Here is a 23,805-nt window from a genome sequence, read left to right as displayed (position 1 = left end):
GACAGGAACCACTAAGTGGAATTTTGGCCAGAAAGATACATTTCTGGCAGAACCAGGCAGAGTGCAACTGGATTAGGGTTTCCTGCTTCCTAATGATTGACCAATTAGGGTGAGGAGGCAGAAAAGAAAAATGTTTAAGTGAGAACAAGAACTCCAGCACATTTACATTTAGTGCCAACTTGCAAGAAGCGCTATTTGGGTAGGGAGCTCAGCTGGCATGTGAGAAAATTGGTCCAGGGGAAAGAGAGGGAAAAAAAGCATTGGGTCAAATTATTTCAACCATGTAACTAAAATAGGAAGTTTAAAAAAATAAGTTACTGCCATTTTAATACAGCAGCTCCAAAGGTACCAAATCTGGAGGCAATTGTTCATGACATTATAACTTCTCACAAGTAGCAGCGATTTCAAGACTTGTTCAAACATCAAGACCATTAAAATATTTCCACAATCTCTGCTCCTACAGTGACTGTAACAGAGGCAGCAGAATATCAGGAGACTGCTCAGGTGTTTATTTCCAGTTTGGCTACCCCCACCACTAGCACTGCACAAACACATACCTTATTCAATAATACACCACACCACCTTTTTGTTCTGAACTATTTATTGTAATTTACCGCATGATTACATAAGAACGCGTCCTACTTACTAGAATGTAAACCTTTCAAAAAATACACTGAAGTGCTGTAATTATGCAAGCTACAAGCAAGACCAGTAACTTTGGCAATTTTGTCACTAGTGCCGGACATGAATTGACAGTTTGTTTGGAAAAAACTGGTTACTGCAACGGATCTAATTCATGGGACAAAAAAAACTTCTACCCAAGTTTATAAAATACTGATTTCTGCTAATACAGCACATCAAAGCTAGATAAGTAAATCATTTGATAATTTAAGAACACTTAAATTGAAGGACACCCACCCCCTGTCAGATGCACAGATTAAGCAGGCTGGAGGAGCCTTGGTTACAGGATACTGGGCTAAAGTTACTTTTTAATCCCCCAAATCAGTTTAAACTGCCAATAAATCGGAATTCTGTTTGTATACTGGTCATGCAATTCCAACAGCTGTTACCCATTTGTACAGAAACCTTTTTTTAAAGATTAACATTTACACTCGAATCTGTTCAAAGTACAATTCATGATAAAACACTTCCCCCTCTGGAGCTGGGAGGCATTACGCTAGACTAAGTGACTGGATAAGTGTGTGGTGGGGGAGGGGGGGGAAACGTCAGCGTTTGGATGGCTTTACACCTGGTGAAGAAATCGGTTCAACACAGGAAGTTGCAAGAGGATCACAGGAAAACCGTAGCCAATTTCCCCAGTCTTCAGACGCGCACAAAAAAACTTTTTAAAAAGTTGGAAAATTAATTAATTACTGCTCTGTAAAAGTTTGACTGATAATAAATTCAGTGTACATTAAGTTTCTTTTTTGATGAAAACTACTGATAAGAATTCTGCAAGTCTGATGCAGCGTGGTTCCTGTGTGCGGGTTTGTGGGCGCGCGATGTAAGGTGCGCAATGAAGTTCTTGGCTTGTGGCTGAGAAGGGGGAACAGACTGGTGTTGAAGGCCTGGTTCGTGGAGTCGCTGCCAATGCTGACTCCGTTCAGCAGCTGCAACTCTCTGCTGAAGTCTTCGCTCGGTCGTTCTTGTCTAGTTTGATTGGCTCTGGGAATTCGTTGTAGAGTTCCACTTCAGTTTCCTAGTGAACAGAGTGGGACCGATCAACATTTCTGCCTCCACATTACAGCAATACCCCTTTGCAGCTGGGGTGCAAAACTCAATAGACCACCTGCCTTTGGGTGATATTACAATATACACAGCAAGGGACATAGTTTTGCACAAAACAGCCAGGTTGGTGGAAAGCGAACTGGATGGACCTTTGTCTAGCAATTATGTTTTTATGTACAATCACCCTCACTCCTCCTGGACACTGTACAGTAACTGAAAACTTCAGTCATCTTTCCCCACCCCTGGCTACCACCCCTCCCAAATCCAGCCCAAATGCAAACCTACAACTGTCCAGGACCTTGGGACATCCTCCCAACATGAAAGGTAGCGCATATATAAAATGCAATTTTGTTGTTTTACAATCTTTCCCTCCCAAGGCTGGAAAGCGTGTGTGCAATGAAATTGGTCAGAGTTGTGACTTTCCTCCTTTCTCCCTATGAAGACGGAACCAGATCCACGTACCTGTTTAAGTGCATTCCTTGCAATGGTTTGAAAAGCCTGTTCCACATTTATTGCTTCCTTTGCGCTGGTTTCAAAGTAGGGGATGTTATTTTTACTCTGACACCATGCTTGTGCCCTTTTTGTGGTGACCTGAGAAAGAAAGAGATTCATATCAAATATAAGAGTTGAAAGCCAGAAGAGGAGAAATTTTAGCAGCAGAGCAGCCAAGAGCAATGAAGCCACAACCAGAGGGATCAGGATGTATTCCTGCCCAGTTCCTAATCACAATCACATTACTGCCAGAATAGAGTTGGGAGCAGCTACTAAATAGTGAGGCCATCCCACCTAGTTATCAGGGAGAAAAGGTATCTATCTCAAGGCTGATCATTACCTCTGACTGTTATTCACTTCAGTTACGGAATTGTGCTCGAGAACTCCTCTGGAGTGATTTATAAAGAGCAAACCACAATCAGACAGAGCAATGGTGTTGCCAGTGATGCAAATGTATAATTCACATGTTCCACTTGTATTTCAACTCCAGCTAGAGGGGAAATGTTACTAAGCAGCGGTCGTCAGCTCCAATCAGCCTAAGTTTCACATCCAACAACCCAGAGGCAGTGAAACCCCAGTTAAGATACTCTAAACATTCCTCACCACAGCTTGCACACTGGCTTTCATCAGTTTCTGACAGGAAACCTACAAGATAATCCTGCAAAATAAGAGGCACATATGCCTCACTACTCATCAGGCACTAACAAGGAAGCAACCCATCTAGACAACAGAATGACTCCTAGGAACAGAAATTCCCTAGAGTTGAAGGATTCCAATCATTCAGGCAAAAAGTACTTTCCTCAACTACAGTGCAGCTATTTAAAGAAACTAGCATAATGGCAGGACCAAAGTGTTAGTCTCTCCAGGATATTAGCAACATGTAGGAACCATTACACTGTAAGGCACATTCTAGCTAATGTAAAATGGCTTCCAAATAAGTAGTATCTAATGGCATTCATTACAGCTACTGAGTAGCAAGTCCATGTTGGCACTCCATGGTGGTGGTTGGTGGTGGGGGAGGGAGGAGGAAGGTAAGAGAAATAATATACTTGTCTATTTTCTAAGTCTATCTTGTTTCCAAGGACAACAAAGGGGAAGTTTTCAGGATCTCGTGGACTGGCTTGAATGAGAAACTCGTCCCTCCAGCTATCGAGAGTTTTGAACGTGTTGGGAGCGGTCACATCAAAGACCAACACACAGCAGTCAGCTCCTCTGTAGAACGCCACTCCCAGCGACTGGAACCTCTCTTGCCCTGCTGTATCCCAAATCTGAAGCAAGAAAAAAAAATGTTTTAAGCACAAAAAAAACTTGGAGATGAACAATTAACACCCGATTGGACTCATCTTTATGTAGCACATTAAACTCAGTGAAATTAACCCCTGGAACAAGGAGACTAGGATCATTGCCAAGGAGTTAGTTCAAGGACAGACTGAGAATACAAGGTTCAGGAATTGTAGCAAGTCAAATCAACTTACAGTACCTTATCACAACACAAAGCTTTTCACATGAAACTAAGACTTGTGTTAGTCACTGGCTTTAATCCAATCTTCATTTTTCTGCAGCATCTTTTAATTCCCTCTTATGTTGCTACAGCTCAGTTTCAGCCACCATTACAGGGTGTTCCACATTTGAACCAACATCAAAAATCCCCAACCTCCTCTTCTGGTGATGTTTTCAGTTACCAATTCCATCAATGGGAAAATCATAAGCATAGCTCAACATATAACATTCAGCAACATCCCACAAAGTGCAGCGAGAGGAACAATTAATCTGCTGCAGTGATTCTAAAATTCTGACCAGCCAAACAGTGACCCGATTCACCAGATGGATCATATGGGCCTCTGACTCAGGGATAATTTATTGGCAGTAAGGCAACAAAAGGCCAACTGCACAAAGACACTAACAGAGGCTTCCCTCTCTTTGCTTGGCCATAATTATACTGCAGAAAATCATTTTAAGCAATGAAAATGGAGGCAGACTAATAAACTTTCAGCCAGGCTGCTTTGTGGCATCAATGGGCATTTGAAAAGAACTTTATGTAAGATGCATTTGATAATCGTCATACCACCTTAAGACTAAAACTGCCACAAATAAAAGGCTGAGGCAGATAAAAGTTCACTAATTAAAATTGCAAGTGAAGCCTCCTTCCTAGTGGAGCACAGAGCAAACCAGATGTAGCAGCTCAAACACCCAGCATGTGTAGAGTTGATCTCAAGATTTTGCAGTGTTGGAATCAGCCTCATTTGGTTCAGGTTAGGGTTCAGATCCCTCAGTGCAGTTATTCTGTGCAGTAAATTGGACTCAGGGCCAATGGCTCCATAAACAGCTAGTGATACATGCATGAATGCCCACTTAGTAAAGTCCTGTCTCCCACTAAACTGTAAACTCCCCTGCCCTTAAACAAGGCAAGGAAAAAGAAATATTTAATGTGTAAAGAGGCAAGGTCAGTTCAGTTTGGAATTTGTTACCCCAAAACTTTGAGTAGATTTAAACAAACAGGAAGAGAGCAGTTTACAATCAAGACTAGATTTAAGATACCTGCATAGTCACCAATCGATCATCAACCATCACCTCCTTTGTTAGAAAGTCTGCCCCTATCGTCGCCTTATACTGGTTACTGAACTTTTTGTTGACATACTGGTTCATCAGCGAGGTCTTCCCCACCCTAGAAAAGCAAGGGTTTGACAAGTCAATAATCACACGTGAACAGAATTCCAAAGCGGCCTCAAAACCATAGTTGTGACTATTCCTTAGGAAAGCATTGCAACCAGCCAGATCCTGCCCCGCTCTCTCACACATACAAGACCCAGCAAAGATTAGTACACCTTAATAAATGTGAATCAGGAGCATGAAACCATGCCTAATTTGATCTCCTCCCAGCTCAGGAACAAAGCCAATAGTCAAAGAAGGCAGTAATCTGGGCCACTAAACAAGCCTAAGGATTGAAGCTCAATTCTATGGCCCCTGCAACACTTTAAGATGGTAATTGATCAGATCTACCCCATTCTAATGACATTTCAGACAGCTGGGCTAAATGCAGTAGTGAGAATTGAATACGTGTGCTGGTGAGTCAGCCAAGCAAGTGGGCAGAGCACTGCTTTAGTAGCTCGAACACCCACGCCAGGCAGCAGGCTTACTGTGCTCACAACAAGCTCTCATTTGGCAGAATTTCTGCAACCAACAGCTCTGATTAGAAGAACAGTTTGAGTTTGACTTGTCCTATTTTTAAAAAAACTCAGTCTCTGAAGATCTCCTGTAAAAAGATTCATTTTCAGTTTTGAGAATGCATGAACATAACATAAATTTGCATGAAAATGTAAATGTTAGCGTACTGCACCCCAAAATCAAGGGACAAGAGGATTTGAGGGGCAAAATCAGGGGATGGGGTTAAAGATTACTTGCCTTACTATTTGAGGTGAAATTTGATTGAACAGTAAGGTGCTGACTGATAAGTGTTTGTTATAATACCAATACCCCATGAGAGGAATCCACCACAATGGTCAAAATAAAGTCTACATTTAACTGAGTGGATAGAAAAGAAACATTTAGGTAAAAAGGCGAGCATCAATCCAGATAACTTGGGCATGTTGTGAAAGGTGTCATAGAAACATAAATGTGTATTGTAGATAGGACTACAGGCATTATACAGTCCATTTTGTTCCTAGGTTCAGAATAGTGTGCATACCCATCAACTCCAGGCTTGAGACTGGTCAGGACCAAATTCATTGGAAGCTAACAGATCTTAGAATCGTTCCATCTATTAGCTTCAAACACAGGCTCAGTTGTGCACTCACTCACATTGGCCACAGGACTTGAACAACGGATATAATCCAACAGCGAGTTTGTGTTATCCTTCACTCTGTGCATGTGAAACATGCAAGAAGTGAGGTCAGCAGTGAATGGATGACATGAAACAGCCATTCTGAAGCACAGAAAGATCAGTTTGAGGAGCAACATGATTTTAATGTCAGTAAGTGATCGGGGTGGTGTGATGTCAGGATTTGCAATTTTAAGGCAGGAAATGTCAAGTGACAAATTAATGAGCCAGTGTTATAATGGATTCCACTGTACCATCAAAATGGTGTCCTTTACAATCCCTGCCTGGTGCAGTAAAAGCATAATAGTCCTCTAGCCAGGACTTAAAAAAGGAAAATAACATTTCTTAACTTACATTTAACAATTTTGGAAGTCTAGATTAAATTAAGAAAAATCTAGCTTTGCTCTGCTCAACCCCCAAATTTAGCAGTTAAATTTGCATGAGAATACAATGAACTTGGATACTTACTCTGAATCTCCCCAAATAATGTCTCTGCTCAACTGGTTCAGTCACTGCACCCCAAAACTCTGGAATACTCTTCCTCTATCACTCCACCTTGCACCTTCCATCCCCATCTGAAAACCTTCCTTTTCAACCATGCCTTCCATCACCTCCCCCTTCCCCAGCATTGTGCTCCGCTACTATCAAGCGCTCTGCATGACACTGACCTGCATGAGGGGCACTACATAAATGCAAGTTGTCATGGCACAACACTGGAGCTCTGCAATGTGTAATGAGCACCAATGCTGTCCAGGAGCTAGCAGTTAAATTTGTATGAGAATAAAATGAACTTGGATACTTACCCTGAATCTCCCAAAATAATGACTTTCAACAGCACTTTCTTCCTAGAAGTCATCTTTCAAAACTGCTGGAAAGAAATGAACGTTGGGTTAGTTCACATTTTATGAAGTTAAAGCATTCTATTGGAAACTGAGGCAAATTCAATCAATCCTCTTGCATCCCGGAGAAGATATTTAAAGGGATCAACACTGGAAAATGCAGCCATTTTCATCCTTACGCAAGCATTTAAGAGTAGCACAAGTAATAGCAACACAACCACATAGAGAAAAGAACCTGCATCCTACTGTCTAAACCTGAGCACCAGTATATAACCACCCAGAAAGATGAACTGGTTTCATTAGAGACTGACAAATTGCAAATTATACATTCAACCAGACAGCAAGTGTCAACATATTAGGTACAGTGAGGGGAGCAAATTTTGCTTTTGTATAAGGCCTGGGTTTGACTTGACAATCTTTATAAAGGACTCATTTACAGAATCTATGTAGATTTTCAGTTTGCTGAATGTAAATGAGCATGGATTATGCATGCATTTTCGATTTGGAACAAAGGACAGCCATTTGCAAGGCCTAGGTTGAATTTCTAAACTTTTACATTGATCGCCTCAGGCACACTGTACGCAGTCATTAAGGTGGAGTCAGTTGCAACGCAAGATCATTTCCCTTTATTAAAACTAATATTGCTCCCATGCCTTTACTGATGACAGGGCAGGTCTCCACAGTCAGGGCCCTTTGCAATACAGATAAAAAATGTATTAAGCTTACTGCTTCAATGCATAAAAGCATTGAATAACTCCAAATGTTTTTAAAAGGCATGTAGGAGTCAGATGTTTTATAAGTTGTTGTAGCTTGACTGCTTATTGTGCAGAACTTCATTGTCAATGCATTCCACTAGGTTCCACTTCCCTCTTGGCATCTAAAGGCAACATCCTAGTATCCAAGCAACTTAAATAGGTCATTGAAGCCTGTTATTCCAGTTTCAGTTCTAGACGGCCTCAAATACTGATGCATAAAAACTAAGACAGACAGCTATTCTGGGTTATAATATATTGAACAATATGTAGAATTTAAAGCGAAGATACCAGAGACAAGAGCGGATGTTTAAGATTCTGTAACTATGCAATTCAACGCTCAGAAAACAAGACCACCACCAAGTCAATATGTTGAGTAGCAGTTACTAATTAATCTCCAGGTATATGGGCGCCTAAAAGCTAATGGAAGAAAAAAGCCTGATTAGTTAGATCATCAATCCTTTCCTGTAATACTCAATCACCACCACGTTGCTCCCACTTCACCTGAGCTCAAAATGCTCTCAAGTGGTTCAGGAGAACATGATGGAATCATTATCTGTGCTCCAATTACCCATCATAAATTTGATCTATAACCCAATCCAGCTTGCATACCTTTATAGATGGCCAGACCAAACAATACATTTTAGGATTAAGATCAAAAGTGACACATATTGAACCACACAAGTGATTTGTGACCAATACGTATTGCACTGAAGTATTTAAGATAACATTGTGCTCTGAAGCAGGCAGCATTTTAGTCCTCCCATTGTGTGGAATATAAATAAAGCTTTGACTCACCACTTTTTACTAAATCTTAACACTGGTAACAGATTTTTACTCCCAATATATACAACCGGCAGTACACACCCTGCCAAAATGCAATGCTCATGTGAATTATATAATTCAATCACTAGCATTTCATAACTAGTTACTGGAACACTTTAAAATTAGTCTCCAGCTTAATCACAACTCCAACACAGAAGCAGTATTATAGTTCCTAGAATATAGATTTAAAGTACTTGGAGGCCTTTAAAATCCCTGTTGTATAATTTGTACAGCCAGTTTGAAATGGAAGCACTTTTTTTTAATGGCACTATCATTCACGTCACACACAGACACGTCAGAGGCTCAGTGAAGATGAACAATCTGCAAATCAAAAGCCTATCCCTGGGTATGCTGATTAATTACAGCTCACCACATCAACACCTTACATTTATATAGCACTTTTAACATCAGTAGGACACGCCATGGTGTTGGATAGTCAATGTTTTGCACCCAAGCTGAGGGTTTGAAAGATATTGAAGGCATGGTCGAAGAGGAGGGTCTCGAGATGAACCCTGAAGGGGTTGAGGGATGGAGTTCTGGAGAGTGAGGGCAGATTGGCTGAAAACCCAATTGCAGATGTTGGGGTGGGCAGGACAGGGGACATGAAGCAGACCAAGTACTTCAGTACAAACGGTATTGGTCATAAATCATATGTGCTGTTATTTTAAGCTGCTCAACATACCGAACGGTGAGGGTAAACAAACAGTCTGAAGCACATGCTAATCTATGCCATTTCTGACAACCACATTATTTGAAGTTGTAGCCACATACCACAAGTAACGCACAGCTCAAACAGTGATTTCAATGCAAAAAATCGCTGTTTTGCATTGAAAACAATGGGGGGGGGAGAAGGGAAGAGAGGAAAAGAAAACTATTCAAATGGTAGATGCAGGAACAGATATTTCCAGTGCCTTGGGATGTCCTCCCGACGCGAAAGGTGCTATACAAGTGTAATCTTGTGGTTGATTTGAATGAAATATCAGTGTGTACCAACCACCCAAGGGCGAGTTTGACAATCAGTTATCTAGACTGTCCAAAATAACTTGCTGAACTATTTGGTGAAAGATTGTAGGAGCATTGTTCCATACTGGAATAAGAAATACTGGATAATAAGTAGGAATCTAGTAGTTAGTCATTGGCAAATGATGTTTCTGGGGGTATTAAACCTATTTAAAAAAAATTGGTCACTAAATCTACGACTTTGTGGGTTATTGCTGTGCACAATACACTGCCCTGTTTCTACCACAAAACATGTCAATTCACTTTATAGTATATTTTGTGAAGCGTTTTGAGATGTCTAGAAGACGTGATAAGGCGCTTATATCAAATGCAAGGATTATTATTACTGGATGAGTGAAAAATAATTGTCTGAATCCATAGGTGCGGATCGTCACTGCATTATTGCACTGTTAGGTAAAGAGACAGACAGCTGCACTCCCCATAAGTGCTAGTTAATTGCTTGCATTAACCACCAAGCAGCTTTTACAACCGATGACCGATGTAGTAGATAGGCCTTTTAAAGTTGCCGGTGTCAATGGAAGCTGCATTGGTAGAGATTTAGTGGTCATGACAACAGGCAATTACATTGTCAAGGCTTGGAATTGCATACATTAGCATACACTTAAGTTCAGACTGACTGTTCACCACCACTTTAGTGGTGCTTTGAAAAGGATTGGTACTGCTGGGGATTTCCAGGTCACCCGACTACAAACACCACTAGGTTTCCCTAATGTTTTTGGCTTCCTTCCAATGGCTTCTTCACACAGTCAGGGGAGTGCAATTCAGTACAGCAGCGAGTGAAACAAGACAAGAAAAATTAAGCCAATGAAGGGATTTCCGAAAATCTAAATAAGATCAAAAGGCTTCCCAACACCTGAGCGGGCTCCTAATGAATAGAAAGATTCCCACTCCAGCATGCACACCGACAAGACAGACAAGCCCAAAGGTACAGTAGTTAGTGCTAATACAAATTAGTTTTGTTCAAAATATTGTGGAAGTACACCTACAAATAATCACCACATGTGACAGTAACATCCTGTGATGATTTGAGACATTGCTACACAATAAAATGCCATATCAATTGCAAAGATTGTTATTTCTTTCCTCTTCTAGCATGAGCACAAGTTCACTGTTACAAAGCCTGAGGTTTTGGACAGATTTTTGCAACAACAGTTGCTGTGCGCAATGGAGAGACATAAATAGTAGTGTCCCCCAGGGGTCGGAGTTAGGACCACTGCTTTTCTCCATTTATATAAATAATTGGGATTCCGGTATAAGGGGCACAATTTCTAAGTTTGCAGATGACAAAAATAAGGCGTGTAGCTAACACTGAAGATTGTAAGCAAGTTATTGTTTATAAATATTTAATGCCCCAAATATAGCAGTTAAATGTAACCTTCTTTCCCAAATTGATTGGTCAGAGAATTGGTAAAAATGAAAAGTTATACATTTTAGGAGTAAAAAATGAAAAGGAGTGGAAGAGCAAAGGGACTGGGGAGGGGGTTAATGTACAAACCATTGAAGGTGGGAGGCAGATGGACAGCTGTCAAAGCTAAAGGTTTATAAACGGGGGTATACAATATAAAAATAAGAGGTAATAATCTTTGCATTTTTGATAGTGCCTCATCGCATTGTCAAGAGGTCTCAAAGCACCTCATAGAATATACTGTAAAGTGAATTGACTGTATATTTTGTGGGTGAAACATAATGCTAACTTTACCGAAATCATTACACCAGGGTTGGAATATTGTGTCCAGTATTGGTCGCCATTTAGGAACGACACCAAAATGATAGAGAAGGTGCAGAGGAGGTTTACTTGGATGATACTAGGGATGAGTGGTTTGGCCTATGAGCAGACTGTAGAACTGTGACATTTTCCACTAGAACAATGGTCGAGGAGTGCTCCGATGGGTCTTTAAAATTCTGAAGGGTTTTAATAGAGTCAATAGGGAGAAATCATTTCCACCAGCAGCGGTTGTACAAATGTAATCTTGTTGTTGTAACGAGAGGCCATCAATTTAAGAGTTAGTGAATGAGCAAATTGGAGGCAAGGAAAAATTGTTTTCATGCAGAGTTAAGATATGGAATACCCTGCTGGGAATGGTGATTAAGACAAAATCCATATTAGCCTTCAAAAGGGATCACACAATACCTTAAAAAGTCAGCTACAGGGATAGAGGGAAAAAGTCAGGTTACTGGGACTGAAAGGATTACCTTTGAGGGAGCCTGGCAGAGATGAAATGGGCTAAATGGTCATCTGTGCTGTAAACTATAGTTCTAATTTATAGCACCTCCGAAACAATCCATATTTGCAATGCTTCAAATTTGCATTACCAAGTTACAGATGCAGATTAGTGGAAGAAGTTAGGGAAAGAAGGTTACTTTTACCTATTGTATTTGGGGTGAGATTAAATATTCTCAATGTTTGAGACCACTAGAAAAGGTTGCATTAGGGCAGTATGTGAGCCAATATATAAATAATAAAGCACAATTGTAATCATTAGCAACCCTGTGCATGCACACAACACCACTCGGGGAAAAAAAACAATCACATTCAGGTGAAATCTATCACCCGTTTCACAGGTGAAAACCTCTAAAAAAAACTCCATGAGCCCACAGAACTGGATCTCAGCAAGTGAAACACCTTCAGAGAGAAAATAAGCAGCTTACGATACCCCATTTGAGAATCAGCAGAATCCCCCCTTCAATGAAAATGGTCCTCATTGAACCACACGTTCTTTTGAATGACATGCTCAAGTTTAATGTGAAGCAAGTGTCAAGTCGTAGCAGCTCACTTTACCCAATTGCCCAATCTGTACAATTGCCCAGCCTCGCAAATAACGTAGGAACTACAAGCTCCAAGCGATGCCTTTCACCTCTCAAACCTAGTTTTACATAAGTGCCTTAGTCTGAAGCTACAGAGTAATGTTAAGAGACCAAACAAACATACTCGCAAATATTCTCAACAGGTCAGTAGTAATCAGTTTGCTAGCAGACCAAATTCAAGATTCTCATCTTCATATTCAAATCCCTCCACAACTTCACCCCACCTTTACAACCTCTTCAAACCAACTGAGCTGGCCACAACCTCCACTCAGCAAACACACGAGTCTGCTTTGTGTCCTCGACACCACACACCCCACCATGAGCAGGTTAGTTTCAGCCGGTCCGTCCTTCATCCTGGAGTCCCTTCAATTCACCCAACCCCCCCATACTTTTAAAGCCTTCCTTAAGATTTCTTGAACCTGCTTCCTCACCCCTCCCGTCAAGTGCCCATGTTGGACCATGTAATGGATTGTAGGCAGGAAGAAATTATCCTGACAGAATAAATTTAGTTTTCTTTCCCCTCTATGAATGTAGGAATATGCTCCCAGATAATGTAGACGACCTAACAACAGGAAATCTAGTACTGTAATAATCCGGGAATTAATAAAAAATGCACAAATGCTTGGCAATTGGTGAATTTTTATCAGATCCTTTAGACAATGGACAGTGATGTCAGTATGCCTCACTTAAAAATCAATCAACAGTAAAAAGATGCAGAGCATGGTTCAGAGAAGTGCCATGTGACGGCCCTTTGATTACTGAACAGTTTAAATGGAATTGGTGCTAATGCTGGCCCATACAGTGATGTGGAGGAGCCTGTTCCATTTACCTGGGAGGCAGGTCCCAAAGCTCAGGTGCCCACACTAACCACGACAGGGTCAGGAACAAATGGTCCCATTCGCAGAGCCCATAATACCTTCAAGACTAGGGTGAAAACAGCCACTGAAATGAAGTATTGGAAGACTACGGTTGCTTTTCTCATTGTCAGACTCAGTCACTGTGAACACTATCCCGCATGAATGGCGCTACATAAATGCAAGTTGTTGTACTGCCAAACATGGTACCACACCAAGGATGGACCTGCCCATAACCGAGATGCAGACATTCCTGTACACTGAGATTTAACATTAAAGATGCACAACAATTGTCAATATCAAATGGACATTGACAAAACAAACGATGCAGTGAGATTACACGATTTGCAATGTTGGTGCCAATTCTTCACAATTGTCATCCCATAAGTTTTTACATTTAGATTTTTGCAACTGATATCACCATTAGTGGAGACAGCAATATTTACTCCTAGATCAGTTACAGCACAGAATAGATAAAACTCTGCTCTGCAGCTCAACCTCAGAAATAACATTTTCCACTGCACCAAACAGTATTCCCCATGGCTCACATCCTAGGTTCTCTGTACAAGCCAAACCACATTAGTACTATTGAGGGTTAGCAATACTGGAGTTAGCTAAATAACCTTCAATCTACACTCCACATTGCCAAGAAGTTCGGAGAGAAATGTAGAACACTTCAGTTTAAAACTGGAAAAATCACCTACATTAGAAAGGAATAGCCAAGCATTTACAGCCAAGTTACCTAGAAGGACCATTTAAGATTGAGTTTGGAGAGCCAGGATAGCTTTTGATAGCAATGGCACAGAACATGGGGAATGTCAAACATCACTTCAGGATGTCAATGCCCACTGGGCTGGGTTTCACATCTTTGTCAGGCAGCTACCCTGGGCAGTGGAGGATGGGATGTCAGTGCTCAGAAATTAATTCAGCATCGCCAGTGTAAGTACTCAAGCCAATCAGCCTGCCTGTTGACACCTCCACGGGGAGATCAGGCCCTAAATGAACAGCTGCAGGAGACCTGCAGTCTGAAACCACGATCAATCCTGGGCTATAAAATGATACTAGTTTTTTTTAAAAACTGCATTACAAGAGCTGCAATTCTTTCCTGATTTACAGGCAAATGCAGCATATCCCACATCACACAATTAAAAAGTTAAACAATTTTTTTTGGTTAAGTGTAGACAGAAAACTTCAATCCTCAATTCTGTATTCTACAGCATACAACAATGGGCAAGAAAGACTCATTAAAAACTAAAATTCCAGAACAGTAATTTACAGTGTTTTTGTTGTTATAATCTCTTCAGAGGCAACAAGCAGAATATTTCCCAAAGGAAACATCCTCCTTCAATGTGAAACTGCAATGATCAGCTCGTACATTCAGCATACAAACCTAGTTATTCATAGACTAATGACAAGTCATGCGTTTTATCAGCTGCAAGAATCACGAGGCGCAAGTTAGTTTGCAATCGGTCAGGAAACACCGTGTAATCCTATTTACACACAAGTCTGGAAGTCCCACCTCATCCCAGTCTTAATGGGAAGGAGGAAGGCATGAATTGAGTGTGGAATTGCCATTAACCACAAGCCAGCTTCCAGTTGGCTAATTTAGTTGTCCATCATTCAGCAAGAGTATTGCGTGACTGACTGTCACATCACAGTCCACTGGTGAAGCAACAGTTCATGAAATGTTTGGATTTCAACCAATTGAGTTGGAGGTGCCCAAGAAGTTGCCTCACCCTCGAAGAAAAAAAAACTGACAAGAAAGACACCCCGTGACACAAGCGCAACTTATAACAAATGACCAGGTTGACAAGATAAGCTGTTGTTCCAATTCTCATTCAGTTTCATTAAAATGTTAAACAAAAATATATATATTTTCACTTTCACTTGTACGGTCAACACCCTTCAGCCCGAGGCAATTTACGAGAAACAAGTCCATATTCCTCTCTTCCATCTCCACGTCTTAAAGTGAAAGCACTGAAAGAAAACCCACCAAGAAGTACAGCAATAATATTTGGCAGCATAAGTGCGATCCTACACAATAATGCCAATGAGTGAGTGAGTGGCTTCACCCAGCTGGAGGAGACTCAAGGATGAGTGACTAAACAACTGACACATAGCATCTACACTATTAAGTTGTTGTGAACACACACACATATATATATATATACATATATATATATATAAAAAACACACACACCCCAAGGAATTTTTTTTTGCCACTCCAAAACAAAACCTGCCCCGTCTCCACTGGATTTGAGGCACGTTGAAGGCACCAATTTCCTCAAGTGCCACCCCCCCACCATCACAACCCCCACCCTGCACCACTACACACACCCCCCCCCCACACCACACACACACCCCCCCACACCACCACAACCCCCACCCCACTACACCCCCCCCACACCGCACCACTGCACACCCCCCACCACCCACCCCACCACAACCCCCACCCCTACACACACCCCCCACACCATCACACCCCCCACACACCACCACACCCCCCCCACACACCACCACACCCCCCCCACACACCACCACACCCCCCCACACACCACCACACCCCCACCACTACACCCCACCACACACCCACCCCCCACCACTACACCCCCCCACCCCGCACCACTACACCCCCACCCACACCCCCCCCCACACACCACCACACCCGCACACCACTCCCCCCCCCCCACACTTTTTTATCGAGAGACAGAGACAGAGAGAGAGAGAAAAAAAAGGGAAGTCCTGCACTTCACAGCGACTCCTCCAATCCCGAGGATGCGACCCTCCCCCGACGTGAAAGGCGCTCCAGAATAATAAAAGCGAAGGCAAAAGACAATATTTTTTTCTAAAAAAAATAATAAAATAAAATAATAAAAATAATAAATTTACCATCAGGGGGGGGGGAGGGGCAGGAAAGCGGGAGGGGGTGGGGGGGGAGAGGAGGGGGAGGGGAGAGAGAGGGGAGGGAGAGAGAGAGGGGAGGGCGGGTCAGGCCAGAGCGGGGTGCGGGTGGGGGGGGAAGGGGAAAGGGGGGGGAAAAAATGGGGGGGGAGGGGGGAGTGAGAGAGACGGAGACGAGAGGAGCCATCCCCACCCCCACCGCACCCCCACCCCACCCCACCCCGGGCCGGTAGACAGCCACCAACGGGCGGCCTCTCAACGCAAATCCAACCCCGCAAAACCAGGCCTCGGCGACGGAGACTCGGCGCCTCAGGGCCCGGGAGGGGGGGGGAGAGGGGGGGGAGCGGCACAAACAACACCGAGGCCCCGAACAACGGCCTCACTCACTCACTCACTCGGTCGCTCGGTCGCCACCGGCCCAGGCCTCGCCTCACCGCGCGCGCACACACACACTCTCTCCCACCGGGATCCTAACCGCCTCTCTCTCTCTCTCTCTCTCCCCCTCCCCTCAGGACCTCGACATCACGGTCGGTCTGTCCCGGTTCGGTCTCTCCTCCTCCTCTCACCTGCGCAGGTCCCGTTCTGCCACCGCTTCTCAGCCGCCGCTTATCACCCGGCCGCTGCGTGCTTGCGTCACACAACGGGCGGCGACGTCACCCACCCACCCCTGACGCGCTGACGTCGAATCTCCAGCCCCGCCCCCTGCCCCTCCCCCCTGGTCCCGCCCCCCTCCCGGTGTCACAGCTGGAAACCTGGGGCCAATGTCACAGTGTGGGGTTTCTGTGCAGACCTCAGAAATTGAAATATTTCGGTAGCCCAAGCACTACAATTACTAGCCCAAAGGCCGCCCCACGTTCATTCAAGCGAGAGGCCTGAGTTCAATTCCAGGCAGAGGGCGAAACCTCGGGCAAGTTTCCTTACTCCACACAGAGCCTATAATAATCCCTCCAAAAAAAACCAAAACAATAAGAAATTGGTCATTTTCAATCCACGACTGTTTGTGGGACATTGCTGTGCGCAATTGGCTGCCGCGTTCGCCCACAAATATACAGTCAGTTCACTTTACAGTGTGTTCTGTGAAGCGCTTTGGGACGTCCGCCCGACGTGAAAAGCGCTCTATCAAATGCGAGGATTATTATTATTATTATTATTGTTCGTCGCCTCCTATGGGTAGACGCAGAATGACCCATTTCGATTTAGCGCTTCGGAAACCGTTGCAAGAAAAGGTCTTCAGGGCGCGTGGGGTGGGGGGCGCGGGGGGGAGAAGACATGTTGTGCAGGTTTCATTTTTTTTAATTAAAAAGGCACCCAAACGATGTTTTTAACTGACAACACAAAAGCGCACCCAGTCTCCCGTGAAGCCGCCCAATCTGGCTACGTTACTCCAGCCTCTCAGCTGCTCTCGCTGGATAAAAGCTGAGTCATTGAACTGACTCACTTATTCTTGGCCCAATTGTCAACCACTCTCAGGTGCTTTTTTTTACACACACACACACAGAAGGATCAGCTTGGGTGCACGATACATCACCCTGCACGAAGAGTATCCAAACCAGACTTAAGTGTCCCGCGCACATGTACACCACTCTCACAGTCTATCTGGCGCTATATACAATACGGTGCGAGTGCTGCATTGTGAGAGATGTTGTCCTTCAGATGAAACGTCCAAATATTTTGGAGGCAGCAGTGAGGGAAATGATCTAATGCCTTGACCAGAAATAGGACATTGTAAAAATGTTACAATCAGCTATAATATGGTGTAATGAACATCAGATCCCCCAACAATGAAAAGAGGAGCTACAAAGTGAATGCTCAACCTTGGTCAGCTGTTGGCTATCAGCAGTGGTCATTCCTCTAAAACATTCTAGTCACGATAATTATCGTCTGCTGTCACTGGAATAATTTCATGCTTAGACGTTGGGTGAGTACGGCACTTCAGAGTTAGTTTGCTTGGCTCACACATGAAGAATGGACACTTGGGATGAAGTACGACAGAATGAAACAGCTTAAGCCTGTCAACATCAACAGGAAGTTACTGCCTTCAAGGGAGGGAATTACTTGGTGATTACACAAGATATTTGTGCATGGATCAACAGGAAATTGGTAGGATATCAAATCAGAAAGGAAAAGCAAACAGTTTAATTGCCAGAAATAAGTAAAGCCATACGATCTATTTCTTAGGCGAAATAATTTTTGCATTCCCTTTCCCTTCTTTGATCAATAACTTCAAAATTAACAATCAAATGATTGATTGCTTACTGATTTTTAAATCCTTATTTTAATAAACAAATTGTCCCACAATCTTTTACAATCTGTTGATATATTTTTCCTGTCTTCTCCCTGTGACCAGTCTACTGCCTCACATCAAATAAGTGGTGACAATGAGGATTGTAGGGTTTTGGTAGAAGGTGTGGGGTTTATAGGCTGAATGATCATTTTTCACATTTTGCTATATCCATGCTTGCTATCTTCTAATGTCTTCGCTCAAAGACGCTGGGGTTCAGCTTGACTCACTTGATAGCATTCTCACTTCTGAGTCAGAAGGTTGTGGGTTCAAGCCCCATGTGGAGACTCACACTGCAATACAGTGCTTCATTATTAGAGACGCTTTTCTGCAGATGAGACATTAAACCAAGGTCCCGTCTACTTGTTGAGGTAAATGTTAAAGATCTCATGACACTGTTTCAAAAGAGAAGGGAATTTCTCCCCGTGTCCTGGCTTAACAACCCTCCAAATAAAATTGGCTGTTTGTGGGACTCTGCTGTGTGCAAAATTGGCTGCCGTGGTTTCCTACACAATACATAGTCACTACGCTTTACAGCATATCATGTGAAGCACTTTGAGATGTCCTGATGCTGTATCAAATATAAGGATTGTTATTAATATGATCCTGTTTATGACCTGGCATCCACACCCGAACACTTTACAACAGGGATCACTGGATAGCAATTAGGGACTTGGTGATCTTTTGCCCTTGGAGAGATGAGGCTAATTTTAAGACTTTACTGCTGTCATAGCTAACTCAGCAAACTTGAACGCCGTGCACTCACTGTATTTAAACGCAGAAACATTCAGTTCCCTTTTTTTAAAAGAAATGTAAGACTCACAGCAATGTGTTTCCCAGTGTTGTGCTCTTCCTCCGAGTGTTCCTTTGTTTTTGTCTTGTTGCAGTCAGATGGTCATTTTTTGAGGTGAATGAATCATGTGCTAAACATGAGTCATAGAAACTCATGTCTGCAAACAATCTATTATTGTGGTTATAACAAAGATATACCATGGAAACAGGCCACTCACCCTAACCGGTCTGTGCTAATATTAACACACAAGTCTTCACCCATTTCTTACTCCTTCCCATACCCTTCTAGTCCCCTCTCCCTCCTGTGAAGGTCCAGCTTCCTCTTGAACATACCTATACTGTCTGATTCAACCACCACATCAGATTGCGAATTCCACAATCTCACTACCGTTTGTGTGAAGTAGTTCCTCCTAAATTCTCTTTTAGATCCCCGAGTTGCTGTTGTTGCAGACTCCCTAACCAGTGGAAATATCCTATCTACGACTGTTTGTGGGACATTGCTGTGCGCAATTGGCTGCCGCGTTCGCCCACAAATATACAGTCAATTCACTTCACAGTGTGTTCTGTGAAGCGCTTTGGGACATCCTCCTGACGTGAAAAGCGCTATATCAAATGCAAGGATTTTTTAATTTTTTTTTATTTATTCTAAACTTTATCAACAACCTTATTAAACCCCTTTCTAATTGTAAACACTTCTATTAGGTCTCCCCCTTAAATGTCTCTTCTCTATTGAAAAAAAGTCCTAACCGGTAGGTTAAATGCTATTATAGTAATGGGGACTGCAGCTGCATTACATTTGGCTCAGTTGTTAATATTCAAACCGCTGGGTCTGAAAATTGTGGGGTTTGAAGCCCCTTCTCTAGATCAGAAATTATAGTTTAGGCTAACACTGCAACGTCAGATATTAAGAGAGCTGCATTGTTCAGAGATGTCAATCCAAGTTGGTTGCCTGAATAATATTTTCTCTCCCCCCCCCCACCCCTCCCCCAATTTAACTGGTCAATTCTCTCATTGTTGTTTGTGGATTTGCCTGTATACCATTTGCTATATTTAGGTTACTTTGTATTTTGATGCAATAATCTTGACTCAATTGGTAGCATTATCACCTAAGATCAAGCCCCATACCAGGACTTTTTGAACTCAAAAGCACGTTCGAAGAGGAGGGTCTTGAAGGAAGGGACTACATGATGGAGTTCCAGAGGGTGGGGGTAGAGTGGCTGAAGGCTCACCCGCCAATGGTGGGGCGGGCGAGGCAGGGGACGTGAAGCAGGCTGGAGCCTGCTGAGCAGAGGGAGCGGGCAGATTGGTAGGGGGTTAGGAGGTCACAGAGATAAGGGGAAGCAAGACCATGGAAGGTTTTGAAGGCGAGGACCAGGATCGTGAACTGTAGTCGAGTCATATTTTCACAAATACTTTTTCACTTTAAAAACATTCGGTTGAGTTGGCAGACTGTCATGTACAAACAAGATGAATTTCTTAAATCCACCCATTTAGATTTAAGTGCCTCACCCAGATGATGGCACGAGACTTCTGGAATTCCCTGCTTCTATCCCACTGAGTCACTGATCGCTGCTGTATGTTATGCCCCAATGTGTGAATAGAAGTGGTTTCATGACAAGAAACCTTCAATAAGCAATGGGTTCCACTAGACTGCTCCATTGTGTGTATTGGGCTTGTATCCAGACTCATTGGATGGCAGTCTGCTCTCAAGAGACTAAGAATGCTAATCAAAATGGCTGAAAGCTTCCTAAACCTAGTTCCTTTTACATAGGGTCACAATAACACAAGGCAATCTCACCAAGACTACGTGTTAAGAAAATTTGACATTGATGCAGCATCTGTGAGGTGCAATGTTGCATGTTGGGGAAGGCAATGGAGAAGTTTACCTTGCAGCCAACTCGACTCTAAGTGATCCATTTTTGGTAACTGCACTCTTCCCAGCACTCAAATCACTCACCTTAACAGATTTCCCCCAAAAGACTAGGTAACCGAGTTGAAGTACTGTGTACCATGATTTGCGGTCGTTGGGTTTATTTGAATCGGTTAGTCCTCGATTGCTATTGAGTGCTAAAAACATATCCTGTTAAGAGTGGAATTGTCAGCTTGGGCTCAAACATCGAATGATTACTTGCTCAATACAATCTCTGGCAGGAGATGCAAGAATTCTTTCTCAGGGTCTTTGCGCACAGCAGATCAAATCGGAAATTGTTCCTATCAAGAAGCAAGAGCAAATTTCATCCATTTCAGTAACATTGACTTCGGTGGAGTGAGTTTTTGCTTATAAACATCACTTGCATCGACCTTCAGAGAAGGTGGTGAGCCCTTACTTCGCTTGAGCTGCACGATTTGTCACTTCTTATAAAGTAGCCACATACAAGAGTCTCATACTGATTTAAATACTTTCATGTTTTTGTACACTGTCCATTTTTCTCCCCTAAAAGCACCAACGGTTGCTGGGAGACGGTTTCATAGGAAACTGCTACACTCTGGCACCCCATCCAAATTGTCAATGAATGTTAAGAAGAGGAAAGTTTGTCCTCTGGCCGTGAAAGACGCTACACCAAATGCAAGGATTATTAAGCTAATAAGATTATGTGAGTGTGGAGCTAAACACAGCATTATTCGTATGCCATCCACACCCATGCGCTTTCCAGCAAAGGTTACTGGATGATGAGCAGAAGGAATCCTGGCTGATTTTTTCCCTCTCTCAACTAAATACAATCAACTGTAGCTGCACAACCAAGATCAGTGAATGCAGGAGACATACATAACCTGGGATATCAGTAGCTGCTTTGAAATCTCCATTTGCTTTGCAGCTGTTTTGAGCTTAGAGTAAATTTCTGAAATCCATTCACGCGAACGAAGAGATTAGATGGAAGAGACATAAAGGGGTAATGGTTTAAAATAAAAAAACATTTATTCAAAAAAGATTTTATTCAAAAAAAAGCACATAAAGGTAGCAAAATGATTTTATAGTTTGACTTTTCTACAATGGACAATGTTTTGTTTTGAAATCCAAAAAATATAAATTCATTACAACTGTTCAAAGCAGCAGATGGACATATAAATGGTACTAACATTACACTGGGAGAACATCGTTAAATACACAATTCAGATCTACGAAGGGTGGAAGAAAAGTCTAAATTCTAGAGAGTAAATTCTAAACTAAGCGCTTTTTTTTTTAACATGTAGAAACTATACAAAAAACTTTTTTTTAGAACATTAGCACACTTCTATTCAAGCTGTACACAATTTTACAAAATAACTAGCCAAATTTCAGGCCTTTGCTTAATTTAGGACATCCGTACACAGTCCAACAGTTGTCAAAAATTTTCCCAAAAGACTGGTTGTCCATTTTTAAAAAAAGGTAACGCATGTCTTATTGGTTAAAACGTAACCTAGGCCTTTCGGTGTACGACCCAGAGAATGACCTTCAAACTCCGAGACGTTAAATACATTGGATCCAGAATAAAAAAAATTCTGTGTATGTACAAATTTGAAGTTATGAAATCAGATCGACATCCCACATATAAATCTTTTGAGAAAAAAAATTGTGAAATATTTCCTAACTCATTTTGTCTCCTCCCCATATAATGCTTACATGGGAAGCAATTTCTTTCAAGGGAAAAACTGCAGGTCGCTGACTTTTAAAGGACCAGTGCATGTATAGTTCTTCATGCACTGACTAAAATACCAGGCAGGCGTTGCTCTGCCCATTGAGATGTCCTATCTGGAGAGAGGCTGGAAGCTGAGAAAGCAGTTTTGAATAAAAGGCTTGCAAATCTTTAAATCATTGGAAAAAGTGAAGGGGGAGTGGGGTAGGGTAAGAGAGGGAGGGAAAAGAGAGCTAAATACTTACCACTAATTTTGCCTGTTTCAAAGCAAATTACACTCAAGTTTAATTCAGATTCAAGAATAAAATCAAGATCTGCTCTGTCCACAAAAGAATTAAAACTAACAGTAAAATACCAACCATCCTTAGGAATAGGGCATTATGCCAACCTCTGGAACTCCCTGCGTCTATCCCAATGAGTTAGTGACTGATGATGTTTGCTGTGCCCCAGTGTGCAAATAGAACTGGTTTCACTACAGGAAACCTTCCATAAGGAATGGGTTGCACTAAGCTCCTCCATTATGTGCTGGGATCCAGTCTACTCACTGGATGACAGGCTGCTCCAAAGAGACCAAGAACCCAAAGCAAAATGGCCACAACTTTGTGGCTGTGATTGCTCAGATCTGCTACAGTGCAGATTGCACTCATTTTTTTTAAAAAACAGCACTGGTAACATGTATGGATAAGCCCCCCCAAGTTCATCGTTAAAAGCTAATTCAACCAGCTTGAGTTTAGATCATGGGTTATTTTTGCCTCTGGATGTTTGACAAAAATTAATATTTATTTATTAGAAAAACATACTGTGCAGGTTCAAGGACCAGTGACAAACATCGACATTCTACGTAGAAACATCTACGAACATAAAATATCCAACCACATGTGGAAATTGGGGAGAGGGCAAAAGGAGAAAAAGAAAGAGCTGGAGATAGAAAGATAAAATAGTTTTCATTAACAACTTTCCGACAGCTCCCCCCAAAGCTCTTGGTAAAGGCACTGTCCCAGACAGTACTGAGCCATTACCAGGAAAGTTGCAGTTTCAGGTCTGTTCTGAGTTACCTGATCTCAGGTGGGGCAGAGCAGAGGTTC

The 23,805-nt window shown here is 42.4% G+C and overlaps 1 protein-coding gene across 4 annotated transcripts; it reads right to left on the bottom strand.

Annotated features, from left to right (window-relative positions):
- Nucleotides 1-583: 583 nt before the first annotated feature.
- rab7a (RAB7a, member RAS oncogene family) lies at nucleotides 584-19,184 on the bottom strand. 4 transcript variants are annotated; one of them, XM_042339669.1, is made up of 6 exons: nucleotides 19,138-19,184; nucleotides 6,841-6,902; nucleotides 4,759-4,885; nucleotides 3,270-3,488; nucleotides 2,191-2,319; nucleotides 584-1,699 (listed from the first exon to the last, which is right to left on the bottom strand). In XM_042339669.1, exons 2-6 carry the CDS (start codon nucleotides 6,891-6,893, stop codon nucleotides 1,604-1,606), a joined length of 624 nt encoding a protein of 207 aa, XP_042195603.1. In that variant the 5' UTR covers nucleotides 6,894-6,902; nucleotides 19,138-19,184; the 3' UTR covers nucleotides 584-1,603. The 4 variants fall into 4 exon arrangements, with proteins under 4 accessions (XP_042195603.1, XP_042195602.1, XP_042195601.1 ...); XM_042339668.1 differs by lacking the exon at nucleotides 19,138-19,184 and adding an exon at nucleotides 16,600-16,695 and having other exon boundaries at nucleotides 6,841-6,905; XM_042339667.1 differs by lacking the exon at nucleotides 19,138-19,184 and adding an exon at nucleotides 16,600-16,695.
- Between the last annotated feature and the right edge of the window lie 4,621 nt (nucleotides 19,185-23,805).

The sequence above is a fragment of the Callorhinchus milii genome, unplaced genomic scaffold, assembly GCF_018977255.1.
Source record: "Callorhinchus milii isolate IMCB2004 unplaced genomic scaffold, IMCB_Cmil_1.0 Scaffold12, whole genome shotgun sequence".
NCBI lineage: Eukaryota > Metazoa > Chordata > Chondrichthyes > Chimaeriformes > Callorhinchidae > Callorhinchus > Callorhinchus milii.
The sequence above is the reverse complement of the archived record's forward strand: the minus strand, read 5'-3'. Positions and strand labels throughout refer to the sequence as shown.

What these genes read in the sequence shown, in the direction of transcription:
- rab7a (XM_042339669.1), bottom strand. Translation starts at nt 6,893, where the DNA reads ATGACTTCTAGGAAGAAAGTGCTGTTGAAAGTCATTATTTTGGGAGAT. An exon ending in ATCGATTGGTGACTATGCAG is followed by an intron (nt 3,489 to 4,758) that starts GTATCTTAAATC and finishes TTCTTGCTTCAG; the next exon opens with ATTTGGGATACAGCAGGGCA. An exon ending in TAGACTTAGAAAATAGACAA is followed by an intron (nt 2,320 to 3,269) that starts GTATATTATTTC and finishes TTTCTTTCTCAG; the next exon opens with GTCACCACAAAAAGGGCACA.